The sequence below is a fragment of the Triticum urartu genome, chromosome 7A, assembly GCF_056163025.1.
Source record: "Triticum urartu cultivar PI428250 chromosome 7A, HENAU_Tu73, whole genome shotgun sequence".
NCBI classification, from domain to species: domain Eukaryota; kingdom Viridiplantae; phylum Streptophyta; class Magnoliopsida; order Poales; family Poaceae; genus Triticum; species Triticum urartu.
Genome location: NC_141879.1, coordinates 680107596 through 680127553, shown reverse-complemented (window position 1 = coordinate 680127553; position 19958 = coordinate 680107596). Strand labels below are relative to the sequence as shown.

The following is a 19958-nucleotide window of genomic DNA, read 5'->3' as shown; positions in this document are numbered from 1 at the left end:
TATACCTCTGTCAAGGCACGCTGCTCGCCACTCTGGCACTTGAAAACAATGGATCCCCTGCCACGGATTGCTACATGTGACCCATCTCCAAATTTGACCATGCCATGCACGCCCACATCAAGCTTAGCAAACATACTCCTCTCTCCTGTCATGTGACTTGTGGCACCCGTTTCAAAATACCATAGACCGTCAGGGGATGGCACGGGGATTACCTTTTCTTCATTGAAAAAAACTGCCTGTGGTGCCACTGGTTAAGCCGCTATGCCGGGGGTGACCATGGCCATGAATAGGCCTTGCTCATGCTCGTCGCCTCCTTCGCGCACCAGATTGGCTTGTTCCTTCTTCCCTTGCTGACCTTGTTTTTCAAGATATGACCAACAATCTTTCTTCCAGTGGCCAAGTTTCCCACAAAAGTGACATTTCCCTTTCTTCTTTCCGCCCGATCCACCGGATCCACCAGCGCCGCCGTTGCCGGCCGTAGGTTTGCCTCCATAGGGAGACTTGTTCTTGGCCGGCTGCTTGTTCTTGCCGGCGCCGCCGCCGGACGATGATCCGCCACCGCCGCCCTGCTTCTCGCGGGCCAGCCACTCCTCGTGGGTGAGCAGAAGACGCCCAGAGGATTGCGCGCCATCGTCGAGCTCGTAGTGGTCTTCACAGGCAGAGAGGCGGCCGACGAGCTCCTCGATGGTCATGGTTTTGAGATCAGTCAGAGACTCGATCGCCATGGCCATCGGGCGGTACCGCCGCGGCACCACGCGGAGAAATTTCTGGACCGCCTTGTGCTCGGTGACAGGGTCGCCGTACAGCTCCAGATCGGCGATGAGGGCCGAGAGCCGCAGCCCGAAATCTTTGACGGTCTCCCCGTCCTTGAACCTGAGGTCCTCGAACTCCCGCCGCCGGACCTGCGCCTTGGCCTCGCGGGCGCGCTCGCTGCCCATCCGCATGGTCTTGATAGTTTCCCACGCGATCTTCGCCGTGTCCTTTGCGGCCAGCACGCGAAGCATCTCTGGCGGAACGCCAGTGAGGATAATCTGCAGCGTGCGCCGGTCGTCGCACTCGTCGGCGGCGTCCTCGGTCACCGCGGACCACACGCGGGCGACCTGCAGCTTCACCTGCATCACGAGCGCCCATTCCATGTAGTTGGTTCTCGTCAGCATCAGGGACGCCGACGAGGCCTCCGTGTCCCGCACGATCCGCTCGACGACGCGGAGCTCTCCGCTGCCGCCAGCCGTGAGGCGCGCGACGGGCGCTCCGGACGATGGTGACTGCCCCGCCGCCGCCTTCGCCGCCGCCTTCTTCTTCTTCTCGTCGTCCGACATAGCCGCAGCAGATTAGACACCGCTCGACCACCAAGGCGCAGGATCGAACACCCGAAGCTCTGGTACCAAATGTCATTGCCGAATCTATTGAGAGGAGAAAACTAGCGAGAGAGAGATGAACACACGCGAGGAAGAAGACACTGGTATATTTTGTGCCGTCGAACTCGACAGCGTTTTCTGTTATTCCTTTTATCTTTTCCTTAGCGATTACAAGGGTAACTACCTCCCGATCAGCTGCTCTAGATCCGCGTCCGTCGCGCCATCCCACGACTGCGTCACTAGTGCCATACCGATCGGGAGTTTACATCAAAACAGAAAACGGAAACTGGAGATCGTGCAACATCACGTCTCGCTACCTAGCTACGTGCATGCGCATGGAGCTGTCCCATCGGACACGCATGCATGCACTTATTCTATGCTGAAACAGATACGCAATGGAGCTAAGCTTAATTAGGTCCTACAAGTATGCCTCAATGGACACAGGAGATGGGTTTGGCGAGACAACGATCTACGGCGTGATGAAGTCTGGCTCGACGGGCAGACTTTGCCACGATGTCCTATAGCGTGACGGCCTCCATGCGTCGCTTCCTGGCCTCCAGGTGTGGCGCGTGGGACTCTCTCTATCAATACGGCGCAAGGCATGATTAATGGTACATCGGGACTTGATGACAGCTGGCAGGATACGAAACGATCGGGCAGGGGTAACCTCATCCAAAATACGGTTTGTGCCAGTAAAACAACTTCATATCGGAAAAGAATCTCACCCTAAAACGACTTTATTTTTTAATATGGACAGTGTGTATATATTACTATTACATAAGAGCAAGGAAGGGGTAATTTACATTTATTTTTAAGAAACGTCTGGCTGGGATCATTGCATCATGGCTGTATCGAAGGGCTAGCAACAACAACAATCTCAGACTAGCACGTATAGCAGTAGCATTTAAAGTCGCAGTCACACTCGCCCCACCTGTTATCGGAGCTTTCATCTTGGCATGTAGTATCACAACCGTCGGTAAAGCCAAAGCATGGTCCTCTATAATTGCCGCTCAGGTGCCGGCACTGAGTCGGCTCGGCGCATGCAAATGCCATTGAAGGTAGTGGACATACTAGCACATACAAGAACATGGTTAATTAGCCGAAAGATTAATTAAAACAACAACTTTCGAAAAAGTTTAATCATAACAACATATTAAGTTGCATACACCAGCCAATTCAATGCCAAAACTATAGCTGTTAGGAGAGGCATATATTTACAACAGTTCATTCATGTGCACGTACATACCGGCCGGCAGCTATGGTGACAATTAGGAGCACGACTCCAGAGATATTCTTTCCTAAAGGCATCATTGGTTGTTTTTTTGGAAGTTTTTTATGTTGAAGAAAAGAATGAGCAAGCAGGTTGATGGACGTTCGAGTGAGAAGAAGTCCCCTCCGCAAAAAAAAGAGTGAGAAGAAGTCTCTAGATTAATTTGCAGCAAATTTACATCTACACGCTCGCCTCTAGCCCATGCAATCAGAATTTCTTTGCAAAAATGACCCTAGATGTAGGACTGCATCGTGTGCCGTAATTGACTACTCTCGGTGTTCCTCTGATCCCCTCTTCGGCAGTAGTTGGAACCCTAGGCCGAACACCCGCGCTCCTCTGCTCTCACGTTGGAGCGATGACATATACCAACAGACGCCCCGTGCAAGTACTGATCATCCTAGTTGATTTGCCTAAACGTATGATCCTATCCCCTAGTGTTTTCCAACTGAAGCTGGTCGGCCATGGTGTCAGGCGCTAGCTGGCCCACCACCAACGCGCCAAACGTTGCTAGTGAAGACAAATTTGAATGACGCTGGGAGAGCCATGGAGTTGGAAGCCGATTGTAAGCAAGCTGAGTCGTTGTGAGCTGGATCATGAGGATCCCACGCTGCTGGAGCCAACATTGTGGTATCGCCTATTGCTGAGCCAAAGGAAAATGTGGTGGAGGGGCCGGATCCTTTTGTACAAGGAAAATTGGTACAGGCAGTGAAGGCACCACACAGGTCATCGGTGCCTGGGCTCTGTCAAGGGACTAGATCTCAGTCCTTGTGTCTCCACCCGACAGTGAAACGTCACCGTGGGCTCTTGGATATATCCAATAGTAATACGTGGCATCACTGAAAGTAAGGAACTACTAGGTCATAAGGATCCAAAAATTGTGATGATGCGAGGCTTAAGACCCAACAGTGAATCTTGCTCACTGACGGCTTAGGGACACTTGGCAGTGATGGGCCGGCTAGAAAGGTTATATGATCTAGTATTACCGATTAGCGCATGGAATCTAAATGTTATGAATAAATGATCATATGTTGTTCCCAATAAATGTTTGATGGATATTTTTATCTGTGTTGTTGATATAAATGTTTTTTTTGTATTCTCCACGATCATTTATTTTAACTGGTTCTTTGGACGATGTTTCTCACATCACCATCTACCTCCAACAACTTGGTGTTACTGGACCTCATGTTAACTAATAGTGAGATCAAACTAACAGAAACAATCAACCAGTCAGGCGCCGGGAATGGGAGCTCCAGACGTGGATACAAATAGCCTTAAGTTTAGGCAAACAATGTATTAAATTGAATGAAATTATATGATGTAAATATTCCTATAATAGTGACTAAAAGTTCAGTGTTGAGATGTTTAATTTAGTGGTTGTGCATGGGAGGGCATCAAATAGTTACTACCTGATACAGTGATACTAACACCATTGTATGGTTCTGCTTCTAAAATTTGTGTCACATTGATGCCTCAAGCCATATAGGATCTGTCCCATCGTTTTATGGTTTGAAGTTATGAATATTATTTACTCTCATTGGCAGGTTCAGATTTATTTATGGCTCCGAACATCATATTTAGATCATTTTTTCTTTCCTCGTCAAAAATCCACGTGACACCTTGGTGGGACAAATCGATGTGTGTGTGTGTGTGGTGTATGCATTGGTGTGTGTGTGTGTGTGTGTGCTCGAGAAAAGTCAAATTTATTTTGATCCACAAGTCCAACAATTTCATTTGTAACAACACACGTAAGCTCATACTGGAAAGTACCACTAGGCAAACAAAAGTAATGAATGGATTTTAAGCTAACTTGGCACGCCTGTCGAGCGGTTTTCAAGAAAAAAATCCCTTGGTTGTCCATAGATAGAGAAAAGAAATGTTACTTTCCCCCTAATTGAGAATGGCTAGATGCCCTTTTGTAATCGATCCTTATGATCTTCTTTCTTTCTCTCTTCTCTTTTAATTATTCAATGTATATTTAACTAGCATAGCAGGGGTGGTAACCCCTCCTGTTTATTAAAAAAATATGTATTATTACATAAGAGCCAAGAAGGGATACTTTATATTTAAGATAATGACTGGATCGGAGTGCTAGAACCAGCAACAATCTAGGAGCAGTAGCAATAACAGTAGCATTTGAAATCGTCACAAGCGCCAGAAAAGGTGTTGGGCTTTCAGTTGGCATACACGATTGCAACCGTAGCCATTGGCACCAAGGCACGGTCTGTGATAATTGCTCCTTAAGTGTGTGTGCAAAGAGTATTCGATGGACGCCGACTGCGTGCATGCAGGGCATTGAATGTACTACCACACCGATGCAAGAACGTGGTTATAATTAGCCGATATATTAATTAAAGGACTGTGATATTTGGCACACTTGTGCTATATAAACAAAACTGCCACACCTCTATTTATTTCATTTTAACGTACCATACGCTCCCTCGTTCTTTGACCTCGCCTCTTTCCAAATGACCCCGCAGGCTCGCCTGAGAAACCTGCTTCTCCCGCACATCTCGGGCGCTCACCCCCGAGAAAACTGCCACTTCTTCACGTTTACCACATGATTTCTCCTCAGGACAAAATTACCATGATATTCGTATGCAAGTTATCAGGCCTGTGTTGCATAACTTATCGTGCTATTTACATAGAACGTATCAGGTACTATGCTTCAGCAACTACACCTTTTCAAAGTTACCACTGTGTTTTGTATACAAGTTATAAGGTCTTCGATGTGTAAAATACCGTCGTACTTACACATAAGTTATCAGGGTATATGTACATCAACGTCCCCCGGTCAAAGTTACCATGGGGGATTGTACATGAGTTAACGGGTCTACGGTTCGTATATTATCATGGTACTTGCACCTAAAAACCTGGGTGTGTTTCGGTAGCTTTTTCCATAGGTTAAAAATTACCATGATGTTTTTGCGTAACTTATCACGCCTATAGCACGTGTGCCCCTCATGACACTAAACATTATGTGACTTTCCCGTGGCACGCCATGTGTTGTGTTCATCCAAGAGGCCCACGCGCGAGGCAAGTGTATGTTTTTAACAACTTATATATATATTCCTTTGGTAAAAAAGTTACCATCATGTTTATATTGCAAGTTATCGGTTATGCGGTGCTTATATTATCATGTTATTTACACAAAAATTATTGTGGATGTTTTGAACAACTTTTTCCCGGGGCAAAAAGTTATCATGGTGATTCTAGGTAACCTATCAAGCCCGCAGTGCTTAAAATATCATGCTATTTACACAAAATTTATCAGGGATATGTTTCAGCAACAAATCCCCTCCCCCTCCACGGGTCAAAAACTTATCAAGGTGTTTAGTTATCGTGGTGCATATGTTTTCATACTATTTACACATAAAAATGCCAGGGGAGGGAGGTATACTACCGTGCTATTTACACAGAAGATACCGAAGTATCTTTTCGAAAAAAAAATCCCTACGGTCAAAGTTACCATGGTGCTTCTACCTCAGTTATCAGATGTGCGCTGCGTATATTATCATCTATTTACACATAAATTATCAGGTATCTTTTCACATTTGTTTTCCCCAATGGTTAAAGTTATCACGATGTTTGTATCTAAACTATCAGGTCTATGGCGTGAATATTATCGTGCTATTTACAGAAATTACTAGGGGGCGGGCTCAACAAATTTATTCCCAATGATCAAAGTTACCATGATGCTTGAAACAAAAAGTTTTCCAGTGCTAACATATTAAAGGCAAAAACATGTCAAAAACAGTATTTCCCTTAGAATGTTTAACAATGAGTGTCATAGGTGAGGTGGTTAGCTCCCTTTGTTAATTACCTGTAGACCTGGGATAAAATCCTAGTCTAAGCATTATTTTTGCTGAAAATCGAGAAGACATGTGGGACCATAAATGATGATTACAAAAATTAGGAAGGCACGAGCGGGTGTGCCCGATAAAATCGGGAGGACGTGCGGGAAAGGAAAGAAATCGGAGGAGGACGTGAGGGAAAGGAAAGAAATCGGGAGGTCGTGCGGAAAAGGAAGAAAATCGGGAGAAAATTGATGGCGTTGGATGCGTGTGGCAGTTTCGCAATCTGCCACACGGTTGCCATATACATATTTTGTTAATCAAAACAACATATTAATATAGGTAGCATGAACCAGCCAATTTAACGCCAAAACGACTTAAGCTGCTAGGAGAGATACCGACAATTCATTTATACTTCATACATGTGCACATACATACCGGCGGCCACGATGACAATTAGAAGCACGATCACACAGAGACTCTTTTCTGAAGGCGTCATTGGTTGTTTTTCTGGGAAGTTTTTGAACGGTGAAGAAAAAAATGTGCGAGCAGTTTGGTGGACGATGGAGTGAGAAGTCCCGCAATATATAATATCACATACCTAGTGTGTTTCACCATAAAATAAAAGCATAAACATAGTATTCTCCGATCCCCCAATTGGATTAGCGTTTCGGCTGGTTTCTGGCCGGTTTAGGATACGGAACTCCTCCTGTAGTTTTCATTTCAGGCAGGAACCAAGAGGTGGCCAGTAATTTGCATCTGTAAAATAAATAAACGTGTAAAAATTTACCCCCATTCCAAGAAGAGCCCTAGTGTTTTCCGATAGAAGCACTAAGAGTCCGTAAACATGTTTGTATTTAGTGTTTTATTTAAAACTAAAGTTTCACATCAACCACGTTATATATTGTCAGCATTTGATGACTAGGTCCTCCATTGGATGTGGACTAAATGACAGGCTAACATAGCTTAATACGCCTAAGTAAACATGACACCAAGTTGCATTGGTACTAACCTATCTCGTTTGTCCACTAATACACTCGTTTCTACTGCATGAATATCGAAACACACTGTTGCGTTAAAAAAACATATTATTGTATGTGTGTGTTTCAGTTTCTGATCCTCCGCCAAAGCAAGGCTAATAATATAGCCTACTGCTGGTTGTATGGATCTTTGCAACCAGGCTCTCAACCTACTCATATAGTAGTTACATTAGTAAAAAACAGGGCTTTGGTTGGGGTCTGGTCAGTCCATTAGTCCCGGTCCAGTCACGAACCGGGACCCATGGGGGCATACCTCCCGGTTCGTGAGCCCAGGGGGCCGGCCGGGGCCTGGTAGGCATTGGTCCTGCTTCGTCTGGACCCATTTGTCCCGGTTCCTGGCATGAACCGGGGCCAATGGGCCTCGCTCCTTGCCCACATACATTGGTCCCGGTTCGTGGCTCGAACCGAGACATAAGGGGGAGCTTTAGTCCCGGTTCTAGCCACGAACCAGGACAAATCAGTTGTCTATATATACCCCATCGCCGCAGCAGAGCACTCCATAGTGCTCTATTTTTTCTGGCCGGCGAGGGGAGGGCATTTGGGTGCTCTAGCTCACCTCCTATGCACATGAGGTGTTCGATGAAATGCCCGAGCCGCACTAGTTAAGCTTTCTCCTCTCGAAGCTCGACCTCCAAGCTCCATTTTGCCCGAGATTTGCATAGGTTTAGCGGTCCGTCACGTCCCGTCCTCGTCTTCACCGCCATCGATCGCCCGCGCCGATCTCGTCGCCGGCACCACCGTGGTGAGCCGCTTGTTCTTATCTTCTTTTTGAAAGAAAATAATTCTTACTTTAGATAGATACTTGTCTAATTTTATTACTTTTATTATTGCTTGTTATTATATAGTGCGATGGTTTTGGTATCCGCCCCCGTCGGCACTCGTCCTGTCTATGATTAGGATGTGGTATATATTATCTTTTTATAACTATTTGGTTCATTTATTGTTTATGACAATTATGCCAACCAATGGGACATAGGTTTTATTTATGTAGGAGGTAGTTGAACCGGAAACTACAACCGACCCTATTGTTGAGAGGTTAAATTTAGTTGAAGAAGAAAGCAATTACTTGAAGGAAAAAATAAAAAAATTGAGGAGGAGAAGATGATATTGGAGTTTCATGTTGCGGATGTCGTCGATGATCACAAGATCAAGATGTATGCAATGCGGTTCAAGATTAGAAAGATTAGAAAATATTCCATGCATACCGAGGCTTGGTATCATTATGCCGTTGGATCAATTGTTACCTTGGTTATGATTATGATCGTATTTGTTGTTGCATTGAAAGGTTTTACATAGTTTCAATATATGGTTTACCTAGATGCTCTGGAGAGCTATATGTTGTTCAATGAGAACTATGTATGTACGTTATTTTTAATGTGAAGATGAACTTCTATTAATTTGGTCACTTTGTTTTTAATGTGATGATAACTATGTATGCACTTTGTTTTTAATATGAAATGATGATACCATGCCAACTTTCAACATTTTCAGAGTTCATTTGAAATGCTTTTGAATTTCAAGGTCTTATAGCTCAAAAAATCAGTAAATGCATGAAAAATAACAAATGAAGTCACAAAGGGTTGAAAATTGATGATGTGGCTTTGAACGGTGCATTTTGAACACACAAAAAGTCTGGAATTCGAATAAGTTCAAAAAATGGGATCCCTTTGTAAAAGATGAGTTTTCGTCTGAAACTCTGATACTTCGAAAGAGATTATCAACTTTTATACACATGCTATGTGGGTGAAATGATGATACCATGGCAACTTTCAACCTTTTCAGAGTTCATTTGAAATGCTTTTGAATTTCAGGGCCATTTAGCGCAAAAAAATCAGTAAATGCATGAAAATAACAAATGAAGTCACAAAGGATTGAAAATTGATGATGTGGCATTGAATGGTACATTTTGAACACACAAAAAGTCTGGAGTTCAAATAAGTTCAAAAAAATGAAAGCCATATAAAATAATGAACTAATTTCAGAGTCATTTAGTGCAAAAAGAATGAACTAATAGAAAAAATAATGAAGTTAAAATAATCAATTAAAATATTATGTTATGATCAACTAAAACAAAACTATAATATTCTTTAATAGCAAAAACAATCAACTAAAAAGTTTTTATAAAACTCTAATAGCAAAAGGAATCAACTAAAAAGATTTTATAAACCTCTAGTATTTTTAAAACTAAAATTATATAAAATTTATGCAACTAAAAGTATCAAAGTATTTTCTGTTCAGAACATTAATGGCAAAAAGAAATTTCATAAACAAATTTTTTTGTTAAAAACAGAAATTTAAAAGAATAACATAATCCATTTTTGATTAAAACAGAAATTTAAAATAACCTAAAAATTACCAAACTTAATATAATGATAAAACACAACAATATTAAATAGCTGGAAAAGAATCACTCAAAAATCTATTTTTTCAGTAAAGTTATTCACAAACTAGTAATTCACACTCTTTTTAGTAATTCACACTAATTTAAAAGAATTCAAATTTAAACTATTCAAATTTGAAAAATTAATGGCACTAACAAAAAGTCTATAAATTTTGTGACCTAATAGCAAAAAGAATTAAAGAAATAAAGCAGAAAACAAAAGAAAATAAATAATGGAAAAAACAAAACAAAATAACTAGAAAAAATGCCACCTTAGTGGAATTTCAGTGCATTGGGTTCTTTCTTAGATCTAGATGGAATGAAATAGTGAAATAGAATAAAAAAAGCCCTTTCGGATGAAAAAGGAAGAATAGTATGTGATATATCTCACTTGGATAAAAAAATTAAAAGCAAATTTCTCTTATCCTCGTTTGTTCCTTCCTTGTCAGGACCCCGATTCTAAGTCACACCGATCTAGCCTGTAACACCTCATATCACTTTGCGGCCTCACGCACGGTATTCCCATGGGTGTCGCCTTACCATGGCCCGGGACCGTTTGCGCCTTTTGGCTCACGTATATGATAGTGTCGCTAGCATCCATATGACAGAGAACCCGGGCCGACATGAGTAGTCGTGAACCTAAAGTGGCACTAACTTACGGGAACAGGCATACATGAATCAACATCGAGCATGTCGGTCAGCAGCGTGTGAATCTGGGCTGTAGCACTGGGCTAACAGGACTCCGGGAACCCGGGCTGTAGTAGGCTAGGCAGGACTCCGGAAGTCACCGTGTGACATTTCCCCGAAGGGACAGACACAGGAACAAAGTGAATCACATGCCAGCCAGTCAAGTGTTCCGGAGCAGTAGTGCTGGGCTAGCAGGACTCCGGTGAACCGGGCTGTAGCGGACTACTATGGCTCATGGAAGCACAAGACTACATTTCCCCATAAGAGAGGCTACCAAGGATAAACAACTAGGTTGTCGGATCCCACACATACCAAGCATTTCAATCATACACACAATATGCTTGATATGTGTAAATACAACATGGCATCACAACATAACTCTACGACTCAAGTATTTATTCATTAGGCTCCGAAGAGCCAGATAAAACAAACATGGGTCTTGAGGGAGTCCTGGATTAGGGGGTGTTCGGGTAGCCGGACTATACCTTCAGCCGGACTCCAGGACTATGCAGATACAAGATTGAAGACTTCGTCCCGTGTCCGGATGGGACTTTCCTTGGCGTGGAAGGCAAGCTTGGCGATGCGGATATTCAAGATCTCCTACCATTGTAACCGACTTTGTGTAACCCTAACCCTCTCCGGTTTCTATATAAACCAGAGGGTTTTAGTCCGTAGGACAACTTCATCATACAACAATCATACCATAGGCTAGCTTCTAGGGTTTAGCCTCCTTGATCTCGTGGTAGATCTACTCTTGTACTACCCATATCATCAATATTAATCAAGCAGGACGTAGGATTTTACCTCCATCAAGAGGGACTGAACCTGGGTAAAACATCATGTTCCTTGCCTCCTGTTACCATCCGGCCTAGAAGCACAGTTCGGGACCCCCTACCCGAGATCCGCCGGTTTTGACACCGACATTGGTGCTTTCATTGAGAGTTCCTCTGTGTCGTCACTTTTAGGCCTGATGGCTCCTTCGATCATCAACAACGATGCAGTCCAGGGTCAGACTTTTCTCCCCGGACAGATCTTCGTCTTCGGCGGCTTCGCACTGCGGGCCAATTCGCTTGGCCACCTTGAGCAGATCGAAAGCTACGCCCCTGGCCATCAGGTCAGGTTTGGAAGCCTAAACTACACGGCTGACATCCGCGAGGACTTGATCTTCGACGGATTCAAGCCACAGCCAAGCGCGCCGCACTGTCTCGATGGGCATGATATAGCTCTGCCGCCGAACAGCGCCTTGGAGGCCACACACGCATCGGCTCTGACCATTGATTCGGAGCCTACTGCGCCGATCGAGGATCAGCGGTTGGACGCTGCCTCAGGGGCTGCGATCTCAGAAGCGATCGAGCCGAATTCCTCTCCAAACTCCGAGCCCCCCGCGCCCCTGCCGATCGAATCCGATTGGGCACCGATAATGGAGTTCACCACTGCGGACATCTTTCAGCACTCGCCCTTCAGCAACATCTTGAATTCTCTAAAGTCTCTCTCTTTATCAGGAGAGCCCTGGCCGGACTACGGTCAGCAAGGTTGGGATACAGACAATGAAGAAATTCAAAACCCACCCACCACCCACTTCGTAGCCACTGTCGACGACTTAACCGACATGCTTGACTTCGACTCCGAAGACATCGACGGCATGGACGACGATGTAGGAGACGAACAAGAACCAGCACCTGTAGGGCGCTGGAAGGCCACCTTGTCATATGACATATATATGGTGGACACTCCAAAGGATGGAGATGGCGATGGAACAGCGGGGGATGACACCTCTAAGAAACAGCCCAAGCGCCAGCGTCAGCGGCGCCGCTCTAAATCCCGCCAAAGCAAAAATGGTGATTCCGGCACGGGAGATAATACTACTCCGGATAGCGCCGAAGAACACCCCTCCAGCAAGATACAACACAGGAGGACCGAGAAGCCAGCCCTCACGAGAGGGCGGCGGACCAAGAGGTTGAGGACGATAATTATACGCCTCCCTCCGAAGACGAGGCAAGCCTCGACGACGACGAGTTCGTCGTGCCAGAGGATCCCGCCGAACAAGAGCGTTTTAAACGCAGGCTTACGGCCACGGCAAGCAGCCTCAAGAAAAAGCAGCAACAGCTTAGAGCTGATCAGGATTTGCTAGCTGTCAGATGGACTGAAGTCCTTGCGGCCGAAGAGTATGAACTCGAACACCCCTCCAAGAGTTACCCAAGGCGCAGGCTGCTACCCCGGCTAGAGGAGGAAGCACCTACATCACCAGCGCATGACATGGCCGACCGGCCACCTCGTGGCCGCGACAGAAAGGCCTCTCGGCCCTCCACTCAAGCCATGCCCCGGCGCCGCGTCAAGCATACTAAGGCACGGGAAAATGTGCCCGACCTGCGCGACATACTGGAGGATAAGGCAAGGCAAACAAGATCGATCTACGGATCGCGCAGGCGCCCCACGGCACGTGACGGTGATCATCACTCCGGATGCAATGAATCCGGCCGGGCCGAACTCAACAGACAAAGCTCCTTCGAGCCGCATCGTGATATAGCCCAATACAGAGGGGCCGCACACCCACTATGCTTCACAGATGAAGTAATGGATCACAAAATCCCTGAGGGCTTCAAACCCGTAAACATCAAATCATACGATCGCACAACAGATCCTGCGGTATGGATCGAGGATTATCTCCTTCATATCCACATGGCCCGCGGTGATGATCTACACGACATCAAATACCTCCCACTCAAACTTAAGGGACCGGCCCGGCATTGGCTTAACAGCTTGCCAGCAGACTCAATCGGTTCTTGGGAGGACCTAGAAGCCGCATTCCTTGACAATTCCAGGGCACTTATGTGCGACCACCGGACGCCGATGACCTAAGCCACATAATTCAGCAGCCAGAGGAATCGGCCAGGCAATTCTGGACACGGTTCCTAACAAAGAAAAACCAGATAGTCGACTTTCCGGACGCAGAGGCCTTAGCGGCCTTCAAGCATAATATCCGTGACGAGTGGCTTGCCCGGCACCTGGGACAGGAAAAGCTGAAATCTATGGCAGCCCTCACGACACTTATGACCCGCTTTTGCGCGGGAGAATAAAGCTGGCTAGCTCGCAGCAACAATTTAACCAAGAACCCTGGTAATTCGAATACCAAGGACAAAAGCGACAGGTCGCGTCGGAACAAACAAAAGCGCCGCGTTAACAGCGACAGCAACGAGGATACGGCAGTTAATGCCGGATTCCGAGGCTACAAATCCGGTCAACGGAAAAAGCCATTCAAAAGAAATACTCAGGGCCCGTCCAGTTTGGAACGGATACTCGACCGCTTGTGCTAGATACATGGCACCCCCGAAAAGCCAGCCAATCACACCAACAGGGATTGTTGGGTGTTCAAGCAGGCAGGCAAGTTAAGAGCCGAAAACAAAGACAAGGGGCTGCATAGCGACAACGAGGAGGAGCCCAGGCCGCCGAACAACAGTGGACAGAAGGGATTTCCCCCGCAAGTGCAGACGGTGAACATGATATACGCAACCCACATCCCCAAGAGGGAGCGGAAGCGTGCGTTACGGGACGTATATGCGATGGAGCCAGTCGCCCCAAAGTTCAACCCATGGTCCTCCTGCCCGATCACCTTTGATCCAAGGGACCACCCCACTAGCATCCGTCACGGCGGCTTCGCCGCATTGGTTCTAGACCCAATCATTGACGGATTTCATCTCACAAGAGTCCTCATGGACGGCGGCAGCAGCCTGAACCTGCTTTACCAGGATACAGTGCGAAAAATGGGCATAGATCCCTCAAGGATCTGGCCCACCAAAACGACCATTAAAGGCGTCATACCAGGTGTAGAAGCGAACTGTATAGGCTCAGTCACACTGGAAGTGGTCTTCGGATCTCCGGATAACTTTCGAAGCGAGGAGTTAATCTTCGACATAGTCCCGTTTCGTAGTGGCTATCACGCACTGCTCGGGAGAACCGCATTCGCAAAATTCAACACGGTACCGCAGTATGCATACCTCAAGCTCAAGATGCCAGGCCCTAGAGGAGTAATCACGGTCAATGGGAAAACTGAACGCTCCCTCCGAACGAAGGAGCACATGGCAGCGCTCGCAGCAGAAGTACAAAGCAGCCTCTTTAGGCAGTTCTCCAGTTCGGCCTTCAAAAAGCCGGACACTGTCAAGGGTGCCCGGAGTACCCTACAACAAGACTGCCTGGCACGTTTCGAGCTAGCGTAGCAATGTGGCCCCAACCCTAGCCCTCGCGATATAGCCAAACCAGTACTTCGCGTACATAACTACGCTCTTGAAATACCATGGGCACAGGGGAAGGGGCACTATCACGGCACGCCCGAAATACGGCTTAAACCGCACCAGGGGCTGCCGGATTCTTTTTTTTTCTTACTCTCAGGACTCCATACTTCGGACGACCCGTTCGGCAATTCAACTGCCGCACAAACGATGCAAGATCCAGGAAAGCAGACAAGCCATGCGCATTATGGAACTCCCAGGTGGTCTCTATTGCGAGCAGTATACCTATTTTTTAATACAATTTCGCGGCCTGCCTCTGGCCAGGACATGTTAAATAGTCCAATTTCTTTTGCTTGTCGCACTATTTGTATCTTTCCGCTTTCATAGCAACCTTTCTGTAAACAATGCATAGCTTTTTGTCTATTTTTTGCATTATCCTCCTTCTATATATATGTTTATTAATAACATGTCGCATTCGTACACTGTGGTACGGCAAAATACGCCAGGGGCTTCAGTACCCATCTGTATGGCGTGAGAAGTCCGTACACTTTCACAAGTGCGGCACCCCGAACATATAGCACTATATGCATCGGCTCCGAATCATGATTTGGGTCAATGGTTGGGTTTGCCTGGCTCCTATGTTTTGGTGCCTTACATTCCGCCATATCGGCTAAGGTAGCACTAGGAGAACTACTGCGATTGTGCCCCAGTTGAGCTGGGCTGAGCACCTCAGTAGAGAAAGCTAAAACCGACTATCATGATGAGGCGAGAGACCGGTCGCTGTTCGAGAGGTTTTTCGAGTCCTTAAAGGCTTATGCCGCTTCGAGCGAGGAACCGGCTTTGTCCGGCCAAGGCGTGGATAGCGCCCCGAACTCGCTCTTCCGAATACTAGGGGCTTCGCCGAAATTTAAAATTATAGAGTTCTATAGCTAAGTGAGAGTGTTCAAGCATTATCGTTCGATTGCCTTGTTCGTTGTGCTGAGCGCCTCCCTCGACGGACCCAATCATGGGAAAAAGAGCGCTCAGGTTTATCCCGAACACCCCAGCACTAGTGGCATGGGGGCAGAAGCCGACGACTGGCCATCTCTCAATTTTTTGATAAATGGCCGCACAGAAAGTAATATTTTAAATTCAAGCATTGCTTAGCGCATATGAACAAGTTTTCAGCGCACAGGATAACACGAGCGAGTTCATTCAAAAATTACATCCTTGGTGCATTCAGAGTAGTTCCGGATAGAATAATTCGTCTTTTTGTACGAATTTCAGCAAAGGCCTTCCAAATAGCGATATTCGGAAGGCTCTTGCTGAACTTCGGACCAAAAAGTGAATTATCCTATGTGGGACTCCGTTCTAGAACAACTTTGAAGAGCTTCGTACCATCATGCGCCTGTTACTTTCGCCTAATGATGAAGACATGGTTTTGTTGATTCCTTTCACACTAGACAAATGTGACATTAGGGGGTCTAGGGTCGGGAACTAGGGTAGATGGTCGTGGATCGCCGAGCGGTCGAGGGTTCGAGGGTCGTCGACGGGCCTAGGGTTCGAGGGTCGAGGAACGCCGAAGGGTCGAGGGTTCGAGGGGCCTAGGATTAGAGGGTCGAGGGTCAGCGAGGGGTCGAGAGGTTGCCTAGTGTCAAATTATTGAAGAAATCCATGGCTTCATCATTAGCCGGAAGTAACCGGGGCATGATTGTACAAAGTTGTGCAAAGTTGTTTTGGAACGGAGTTTCGGATAGAATAATTCACCTTTTTGTATGAATTTCAGCAAAGGCCTTACAAATAGCGATATTCGGAAGGCTCTTGCTAAACTTTGTACAAAAAAGCGAATTATCCTATCTAGGACTCCGTTCCAGGACAACTTTGCAGAACTTTGTACCATCGTGTGCCTGTTACTTTCGCCCAATGATGAAGACATGGTTTTGTTGAATCCTTTGACACTAGACAAACGTTGTCGTCAAGACCACCCCGAACCCTAGAAGCGTTGCCGAGGCCACCCCAAACCCTAGAGAAGCGTTGAGGCCATTAATATGATTCCTTCTTGTGATTACTAGCTAGGTCTATGTTTGCCACTAATATATCCATCTTTCATGTTTGTATAATAATTGCCATGTTGTAATATTTGCAGAAACTATGGAGCACGGCTGAGACGAGTCCGCAGAAGCGGTGTTGGGCGACATAATTGCATCCGGAGGTGATGTCATGTCGTATCTCAACAACACAGATGGTTTGGAAGGAGAGGGTGAAGCAAGCTACGATTATCGAACAATGGAGGAGGAAGGACATGATGATGATGGCTCCGGTGACCGAATGCCGGTGCAAGAAGGAGACCGTGATGATGACTCCAGTGACTGAACAGAGTCCGGACAGGTATATATATTAATTAAGCCTATGCTGACTAGCTAATTGATGCATTCATTGTTTTGGTATGTACACATATTAACTCTCGTCTTTCTTCTTTTTCTAGCCCCCTGGATCGAGCACAACTTCGGTAAAGAAACGAGGCCCCAAGAAAAAGTTGCGCCGGATGAAAGGTTCACGATCACAGCAATCACGCGCAATGGCTAACCGATTGAACCCATCGGGACCAAGGAAGCATTTGCTGCTCAGTGCGGGGTTCTTTTTAGGGACAAGATCCCGATCAGCATCCAGCAATGGTGTAAGCTGAAGAACGAAGACCCTGAGGTGTCTTATGTCAACGATATGCAGAAAGATGATCTTTGGACCGCGTTGAAGGCAAATTTCACACTACCGCCAGAGGAGGAACTGGAGAAGCCAGTTAAAGAGCCATTGATCAAGTCTCATGCTCTTAAAAAGATGGCAGATCTATTCAGGAGGTGGAAGAATGAGCTGAAAACAATGTTTGTCGACAAAGAAGAGACACCAGAATTCACCGGCCGGTATGAGAAGATCAGAGACCACTGGGATGCATTTGTGGCCCACAAGACATCGGACAAGAGTAAGAAGATGTCAGCGACAAACAAGATAAATGTTGTGAAGAAGGAGCATCACCATCGCACGCGGTCAGGTGGCTACCTCAAAACCCAGCCGTTGTGGGCCAAGGGTGAGAATGACCTGCTTGATAAAGGGGTCGAACCAGAGACATTGCATTGGCCAGATCATTGCCGGACTTGTTTCTTCGGGGTTGGCGGAAGCTTGGACCCTGTAACAGGGAAGTGCGTTTGGACGAATGAGCAAATGCAAATACCTGTCACGAAGCTTCAGGAGTATATCGCCGCAGCGCAGCAAGGGACGTTCGTTCCAGACAGAGAGAACGATGAGCTCACAATGGCCCTCGAGAATCCTGAGCACCCTGGACGGACACGAGGCACGCCAGGCTCCGTTCCGTGGAAGGCTAGGTTTACGGACGCAGGAGGTTACAAATGCCAAGAGAGGAGGAAGAAAGTGGAGCAAACCGAACTGCAGAAGTTGCACGCAAGGGTGCAAGCGCTAGAGGAATGAGAAGCAGTTCACAGCAAGCGACCTGCCAAAGCTACCCCGCCATCTCAACGTAGAAGCAGCGTGGCTTCCACCGAGCTGCTTCAGCTGGAGCTTGTCTTCACGGCTCCTGCTAGCTACCCCGTGGATGCTATCACGCAGTCCAACATTGCCACCTTATGACGGAATGGCAGAACTTCAAAGTCAAGGCAGCTGTCTGCTCTATTCGACCTCTTGAACCCGACGCAACTTTTCACTGCCGTCCAATTCCAGAAGGATATGCTAGGGTGACGGTGGATGAAATAACAGAGGGATTTGAGGACCTCGAGCTTGACCACCCTACCAGTGAAGGCGAGACTCGGCTGGGTTCTGCTCTGAAGACTCCATGCCTATGGCGGAAAGAGCTCATCAACCTTCCGAACTGGACGCCTCCGCCTCCTCCTCCGGCAAGTCAGGGCACTCCGCCTCCTCCTCCGGCGAGTGATCAAGGCACTCTGCCTCCTTCTCCGGCGCATGGTGGCACTCAGCCTCCTTCTCCGCCTGCGCCGGCATGCCCGAGCAGCCAGCCTCCTTCTTCTCCGCCTCGTCAAAAAGGGCGGAAGAGACCCGCCGCTGCTCCGGCTGCTCCGGCGCGTCATACTCGTTCTTCTCCGCCTCGTAAGCAAGCAAATAAGACATCCGCAGCCGCTCCGTCTGCTCCGGCATCTAGCAGTACAGCCAGAGGCGGGAGGCAATTCAGATTCGGTCTATCTCTAAAGCCTCTAGAGAAGTTACCATACAAGAGGTCCGTGGAGGAAAACAAGAAGATCGTGGAAGACGAAGTGCGAGACTTCTTTGAAGCGGTAACAGCAAAGAAACATCCACCTCCGGAGGAGAAGATAGATCCGGTTAAAGCAAAGCGCACACTCGATGCCCTGATGAAACCACCACCGTCTCCGCCAAAAACCAACTATGAGCGCATTATTGGAAAGTCATTTATCGAAGCGGAGCGGTCGGGAAGTACTATCAGTGATCGAAGGTTAGCAGAACGATGAGCTGGGAAAAAAATTGCCCAGCTCGGCGAACAAGCGAACCAATCGTGCCCCCCGCTCAAGGTGTCTAGCGATATCGTCGCTAATGATCCGAGGATGGTGCCCGGTTATACCAATCTTGGAGATTACTTGCCCGACGGTGCAAATTTTGATATAATGGAGGTGGACGAACACAAATACCAGTATGGGAAGCCTCTCGCCAGAGATGGAACTACTCTGACAACGATGATGCGAAGATTCCATGATTGGTACATGAAAACATGCAGCGAGTCTGGAGGGAAGAATACTTTGACGCTGAGAGTTAAAGAGGAGCACGACCTTGTTGGAATTGAACTGTTGTCTGTTCCATTTCAGGAGTTCTTCCAGTGGTTCAATCAAAAGGCCCTCGATAAATTAACGGTCACTTGCTACTGTCTGTAAGTTCTACTTCTGTCATTAAGTCTCTCTATATATAGCTCAACTCTTTCATTGAAGATCGTTGAATGCAGAAAAGTAGAAATATATGATATTGGGTTCATTAACACAAATCTCATAGATGAATATACAGTTAAATTTGATGCCAAAGAAACCGAAGCCAACTTGCTCAAATCGTTGGTAATAAATAAAAAAAAGATAAAATACTCTTTGCTTACAACTTCAAGTGAGTGTTACTGTCTTGTGCATATTCGGTTTCCCTTATTACTCGAGGTTATAGTAATGTAATTGATGAGTTATGCATGCGTGCGCAGCTTCCACTATAT

General features: G+C 46.6%; 1 protein-coding gene across 1 annotated transcript; it reads right to left on the bottom strand.

Annotated features, from left to right (window-relative positions):
• Positions 1-251: 251 nt before the first annotated feature.
• LOC147961422 (uncharacterized) lies at positions 252-1319 on the bottom strand. Its single transcript, XM_087533802.1, has one exon. It carries the CDS (start codon positions 1317-1319, stop codon positions 252-254), a length of 1068 nt encoding a protein of 355 aa, XP_087389928.1.
• Positions 1320-19958: the final 18639 nt, after the last annotated feature.

What these genes read in the sequence shown, in the direction of transcription:
- LOC147961422 (XM_087533802.1), bottom strand. Translation starts at nt 1,319, where the DNA reads ATGTCGGACGACGAGAAGAAGAAGAAGGCGGCGGCGAAGGCGGCGGCG.